General features: G+C 37.2%; 1 protein-coding gene across 1 annotated transcript; it reads right to left on the bottom strand.

The window, feature by feature from the left end:
* Nucleotides 1–5: 5 nt before the first annotated feature.
* LOC102294182 (extracellular calcium-sensing receptor-like) lies at nucleotides 6–3,243 on the bottom strand (the record flags this gene model as incomplete). Its single annotated transcript, XM_014331469.2, has 9 exons — nucleotides 3,044–3,243; nucleotides 2,533–2,827; nucleotides 2,344–2,430; nucleotides 1,993–2,262; nucleotides 1,569–1,778; nucleotides 1,201–1,476; nucleotides 612–839; nucleotides 402–525; nucleotides 6–277 (listed from the first exon to the last, which is right to left on the bottom strand). Coding segments are annotated over exons 1-9 (1,932 nt in total), but the record flags the coding sequence as incomplete, so codon positions are not given.
* Nucleotides 3,244–7,000: the final 3,757 nt, after the last annotated feature.

Genomic DNA, 7,000 nt, shown 5'->3' with positions numbered 1-7,000 from the left:
CCAATGAACAGCAGTGAACAAAGAAAGCATAACTTGAGTGACAGCAATAGCTGGAAACTAAGTTCTGAATTATTGGCACGTATTATGGGTGTTCTGTGATGGTAGAAAAAGATCCCTAGAACAACAGCACATGTACATGTGCCCAGCAGTGAGGTTGCTGTCAAACAAATGCCCAAAGGCTCATGGTAGGACAGAAACTCTGTCTTCTTTGGAACACAGTGGTCACGCTGGGGGTTTGACCAAAAATCCTCTGGACAACTGGTGCATTCCAAGGAGTCTGGCAAAAGGAGAAAGATGAAGAAAGCGGAAGATGGAGAACTGCATATTATATTTAATGAAAATGAAATTCAATATGTCATGCTGATAGATTAAAAAAAAAAAAAACGAAATAAAAGACTTACTGCCTTTGTTATTGATTTTTCCCTCAGAACAAGGGATGCAGTCAAAACAGCATTTAGGTTCCCCCTTCCTTCTCACCATGTGGGTACCAGGTGGACAGCTCTCACTGCATACCGATTGAACTGGCTGTTGCACAAAAATAAATATTTCCTAGCAGAATGACATTAACTGTAAATGTGACAAAAGGTAAAGTCTGAAAAGCCATGTGTAACCTTTTTGGAATTAAAGTTCCAGAAGATTTTGTCTTCATCAAGTAGGATTTCTTCACCTTTGAAAGCTGACCCCTTAACCTCACCCACATTATGAACTTCAGTGCTTCCATCAGGGAGCCACAACCAGTTCATCACATCGTAAATTGGCACAACATCACCATTTTTATCAAATGACACTTGATCACCGAATGGAGTGGTGAAGTTTACCCTTTCCAAGTAATAAAGAAGCTGTTAAAAAGTAATATATAAGAAATTAATTTCACAGTGCAGGCAGTGGCACCCACTATCCAATAACCAAATTAAATCTAACGCTTACTATACCTGTACATATTAAAAGGCATTAAAATCGAGTTCTAAATTAAACAGGAACATCTCCAATTGTGCCATATATATGCATACTAGTTAATGTGCTCTAATATAAATATATTAAACACTACTTTTCCTTAATATGAAAAAATCATTTAGCTCTCTTCAGCTCATTTCAACTTATTGAATTGTTGTTGTTTTCTTATCCAATAGGATAAATTTTGTTCTGAAAGTAATTATAGAATAAATGATTTATTCAGATGAAGATAAATTAATAACGCACCTCCCATGGCTCAAGTGATTGCAGAGTGGCACAGCTGTGCCCACTGAAAGGCCCTCTTCCTGGCTTGCACCGCAGCATGTCATCAAGGGAATATGCCAGGGCATAAACAGCTTTATACACATTATACTCAGGCCGGAGGTTGGAAATGTCCAAGAACTCAGTATCAAAATTTTCTAGATCTTCCTGTCCAGTGCATAGTGCACCTCCACCTTCCAGCCAACCTGCTGGAGCTGGAGCAAATCTACACTGAAATGTAAATTCCCAAAACTCATTCACCTGAAACACATTATTGGAAAATGTTTATTTTGTGTTTTGTTTTAATATAGACAAGAAAAATTTGTTGCAGCTAGTAAATTTCAAACTTTCACCATGCTATTTCCATAGTTAGTATTGTGATGTAGGTCAGGACGTATTTTTAATAGGAATTCCCTGAGCCCTGGTATTTCTCCTCGACGAATAGCAATGCCCAATGTACCACCCAGGTATGGCATGAACTTAGTTGTTTGAAGCACAGCAGCTGTTGCTGTCCAACCTTCACTGGCCAACCACTGTAGACCTGTTACATTCTGCTTGGCTACCTGTGCATTTTATTTAACCAAATGTAAAAAAGTGATCATTTAACAACTACTTTGGTGACATTTTCATGTTACTGAAGCATTTTGTCATGTTAAAATGTATTTTATATCATTTGTTTTCTGCATTCATTCAAATAAAAATTTAATACATCGTTTACACTGAGTAGAAATGCATAGTTTTATACCAAGAAACAATCAAATTCTTTTAAAACTGCACCTCTTCTATAAGGTTTATCATGTGACTCTCATGTACAAATGCAATGACCACACGAGCTGTTGATTTTTTCATCACATTCACAATCCTCCTGAGTTCATCAGTGTCTTTGTCCCAAGGTAAAACCTCAATGTAGGCAAGGCAACCTTCTCCAGACACACTCAGCTCAGATTGTAAGGATCTGGCTGCATGAAGTCCATAATCATCATCAGTGATGAGCAGACCTGCCCAAGTCCAGCCAAAATATTTTAGAATCTGAATCATTGCACGTACCTAAGTGAGAACAGATTAAAACATGAGTGCTGCTCATCAGCTGCTGTTGACTTTTTGTATTTGTCCAGATTGATTTTTAACCTGGAAAGCATCACTTGGGATCGTCCTAAAGAAGGATGGATACTTTTGACGGTCACTCAAACAGGAACATGTGGCAAAATAACTCACCTGTGAAAAACAGAAAATATGTTGTACATTATTTTCACATTAAATTTACAATTACAGGATTATAAACAAAAATGACATATTATGGTTAAACTGATAACTTACCATGGGTACTCTGTACAAACCTAAGATGCTGGAGATAGCAATAGAACGTGTAGAGGAAGAATCACCCACAATCCCTACAACTGGAGGATTTCCAACACATGTACTGTGTAATATAATCTGTTCCTCTTGACCACTGACTAATGAAAATGCTCCACGGAATCCAATTCCAAGTTCAACGCAATTATCATAAAGGGTGTATCCCAACGTCACATTAGGTAGCAAGCTGGAGTTGTTGTTGATCTCATCAATTGCAAAAGCCATGGTTTGTGCTTGCCTAAACCCCTGAACATAGAAACTAATTTAAAAAAAAAAACAATTAAGGAAACTGAATAACAATAATTAAAGGGATATTTTAATGAAAAAATAACCAAGAAGCTTCATTCAACATCCATTTTTCTTAGCTTTGCTAATCAGCAAAGTATATTTATTTTAGATATGACAGTTACATTCATACTAGCATTAAGTTTGTCCCGTTTCTCTCTTTTTTCTGTTGTTTCCTTATCATATTTACCCGTGGCAAGAAGGTTGTTGTGGCTGTGAGGTAAAAGACAGGTCAGGAATGCTTGAGAAAAAGTGGACTGGAAACAGTCCACCCAGGATGACATCTCCACTCTTCTGCATTCTGTTTAGATTAAATTGTCCCTGAAGCTGACACGAAGAGGGAAACAGAGAAGAGGACATAGCATAAGAAAAGTAGGAATACAGCAAAATGGACAAGGACAAATTGCTTAGTAAAAATGAGCTCATGACAGCTTTCAGATTTTCTGACCCTGATCATTTCATTTTATTGCTTTGCCATTCCCTTTTATTTACATGCTGTGTTGATGAATCTTGGACACCACCCTTCAGCAAAAAAACAAGGAGAATGGGCAGGGCTTAAAATACACCTCATCAGATATTGCTTTTGTATCCAGGCATATTAAGGTAACACTGTGAGTATATAACTTATCAAGATGACCTCAAGCTCACAAAAACAACATATTTTTGTCTATCTTTTAAGTTTGGTTGCATATTATTGTATTTTTCAACAGTTATAATAGAATAATGAATGTTCTTGCATTCTTCTTCAGTTTCAACAGGCAATGTTAAAAAAAATTCCAGCCCAAATTTGAATTGTCTTTTACTGTAAAACTGTCATTATCTGAATATTTTTGGTGTGTTTTTAATCATTATTAATATTTTTAATATCACACTAAATGGACTTCAGTGTTAAATTTGAAATGAACCAGTAATTGTATGAAGGCTTATGTACACCATTGAGCCCTGCTCTCAATAACACACATAGATGTAGCAAACATTTTAGCGCCATCTTCTGCCAATAGGGAATGTAACGTCACTAGGTTGATTGGTTGGTTGTGGTCAATAGACATTAGTTTATTTTAGCTAACCAGTAACCTGTCAGCTGTAATGTTCATATACTGTCCTCACTAAAGTTTGCTGCAGGCAACGTAATTTCAGCTATACAGCTAGCTTAACAATCTTTATTGCCAGCACTTCATCCTCCAAGAAACAGGCCGCTTGTTGTGTTTGGCAGGATTTAATGATGAAAATAAATTCTCTCTCTCTCTTTTTTGTAAAACTGTACAAAGAAATGGAATACAAAATACACAATGAAGACATGTTCCATTACACTGGGAGAATAACATTGCTCTAGTGAAAAACACACAACCACAGATAAAGCATCTGCTGACAAAATACAAGCATCTACCTGCCTCCATATGATTTAACTCAAAACAGTGTCAAAACTTACTAATACAGATTAAATGTATAGGAATTTACGGATGAAGCTGATATTGTGGACTTTAACACGAGGATTGCAGAGATTGCCATCAGATTACAAATGCTGTCACTGCAGCAGCTAAAGAGCACACTACTTCCTGTATACCACTTCCTCTACAAAAAAGACATTCTGCTTAGTTACCACTAGGTGGTAGTAACACTTCTTAAACAACTATAATATGTCCGTTCCATGACAGTTCAGTTTTGTAAAGCACTTTATAAATCAGGAGGAGAGGCATTTTGAGTCAGGTGACAGTGGTTTACCGAGCAGACAAGCTGTAGTCAGAAATTTTTTTTTTTCCATTCGGTCTCCAAAAAGTGTGGCATCTCTTTCATGGAATCTCCTATTTTTCATGTAGACTTGCTGATGGGATTCCTGATTGTGCTTCTGTAAGAAAGTTATGTTTGTGGTTTGATTCACATGTAATAATCTGTTATGTTGTTAACTCTTAGGATGTGATTGAGAAGAGGGAAACTATTTTATTGCACAAAATAGCACTGATTGCATCAGCTGATTGCGCCACTTGGTATAATCAGCCAAACACGGAAAAATAAGAGTTTCTGACTCCAGCTTGTCAGTCCAGTGAATCACCTGTCACCTGACTCAAGCAGACTCTCCTCCACTACACTCAGTCCTCATTTCTAAAGTGGTTTACAAACTAGAACATTATAGCCAACAGCTGGATTTTGTTTCAGTGCAGCTAGCCAAACAGCTAGCCAAACAACAAAGAGCCAATTACTGCTAAAGACACACTGACAGTCGACAGTATATCCGTGATTTCTTACTGAGTGACAAAATGTCACAATGTGAACAGAACAGACTTTCTTCCCATCATTCTGGTGGAAGGTGGTTTTTGGTTTTATCTGTTCAAATATTATTTTAAGAACTACATGGACTCTCAGATGTTTTCTGCCCGAGTTTTATCTGGCCTCCCTGCTCTTTCAATTCAATTCAATTTTATTTATATAGCGCCAAATCACAACAACAGTCGCCTCAAGGTGCTTTATGTTACAATACAATACAATACAACTTTATTTGTATACCACGTTTAAAAGACCAGCGGTACACCAAAGTGCTTTACAATAAAAACAGGAAAATTAAGACAATAAATAAAAGACTATTAACGAAGTACCACATATGTCATCAGGTTAAGGGCACTAATTATGCAGCAATAAAAGGGAATATAAGAACAAAGTTACTAAGAACAGATATAGCTAAAAGATAAAATACATAAATAAGAAATTGAACCAAATATAAAATAGGGACACTAACTAGATGGAAAAGCTATGTTGAATAAATGAGTTTTTAAACGGGATTTAAAAGATAAAACGGAGTCTGACGCAAGGATAGCGATAGGAAGGTTGTTCCACAGATTCGGTGCAACCAGGGCAAAAAGCACGGTCACCCCTAGATTTAAGTCTAGATCTAGGGCTCGCCCAGAGACATATAGACTAAGAAGATCGACAAGATAACGAGGGGCTAAATTTTTTTATTTTATTTATTATTTATAATTTTAAAGGTGAGCAACAATATTTTAAATTCAATGCGATATTTTATGGGTAACCAATGCAACTCAATAAGAACTGGGGTGATGGAGGCATACTTTCTAGTGCCAGTCAGAAGGCGAGCCGCAGCATTCTGGACAAGCTGAAGTCTGTGAAGGAGAGCGGAGTGAAGACCAAAGTAGAGGGAATTACAATAATCCAATCTAGAAGTCACAAAAGCATGAATGAGCTTTACAAGATCTTTATGAGGGACATAGTGCTTAGCCTTAGCATTAAGGCGCAGTTGGTAAAAGCTAGATTTGATTACTGAAGACACTTCTTTGTTAAATTTGAAAGAGCTGTCCACCAGGACACCTAGGTCACTAACTGAGTCAGAGAAAGAAGTGGCAAAGGAACCAAAGGTATAAGCTGATAGGCCCCTAGGGATATGGTTGCCAAACACCACAATCTCCATTTTCTTTTCATTCAGAATAAGGGAATTGTTTGAAAGCCATTCTCTGACTTCTCTCATGCACTCGAGGTCATCATCATGTTGTTATCATCTAATTGAAAATAAATCTGTATATCATTGGCATAGAGGTGATAAGAAATGTTATATTTTTTTTCATAGATGAAGCCTAGGGGGAGCATATGTAATGAGAATAACATTGGGCCAAGCACAGAGCCTTGGGGCACACAACAGCATAAGGATGCAGTTGAGGAAGAATAAGTACCCAAGGTAACGGAGAAAGACCTGTTCAAAAGGTATGATTTGAACCAATTAGGGCTTCACCCCGAATGCCTACAGTGCATTCTAACCTTGTTAATAAAATATTATGGTCAACCATGTCAAAGGCTGAGGACAAATCCAATAAGACTAACACAGCAGAATGCCCTGAATCAGTAATTAAGAGAAGATCATTAAGGACTCTCAGGAAAGCTGTTTCAGTGCTGTGGCGTGGTTTAAAACCAGTTTGAAATTTATCACAGATGTCATGCGCATCCAGGTAAGCCTGGAGTTGCGAAAGAACTATTTTCTCTAGGATTTTGGAAAGGAACGGAAGTTTGGATATCGGCCTATAATTAACGAGATAACAATGATAAAGACACCTTTTTTTAAGAACAGGTTGCACTATAGCATGTTAAAAACAGAGGGAACATAGCCAGAAGACAATGATAAGTTCATTAAAAACAGAATACTGGG

The sequence above is a fragment of the Haplochromis burtoni genome, unplaced genomic scaffold (genome assembly GCF_018398535.1).
Source record: "Haplochromis burtoni strain Fernald_Lab_line unplaced genomic scaffold, NCSU_Asbu1 Contig_2743, whole genome shotgun sequence".
Classification (NCBI taxonomy): domain Eukaryota; kingdom Metazoa; phylum Chordata; class Actinopteri; order Cichliformes; family Cichlidae; genus Haplochromis; species Haplochromis burtoni.
This window is presented reverse-complemented; position numbering and strand designations above follow the sequence as displayed.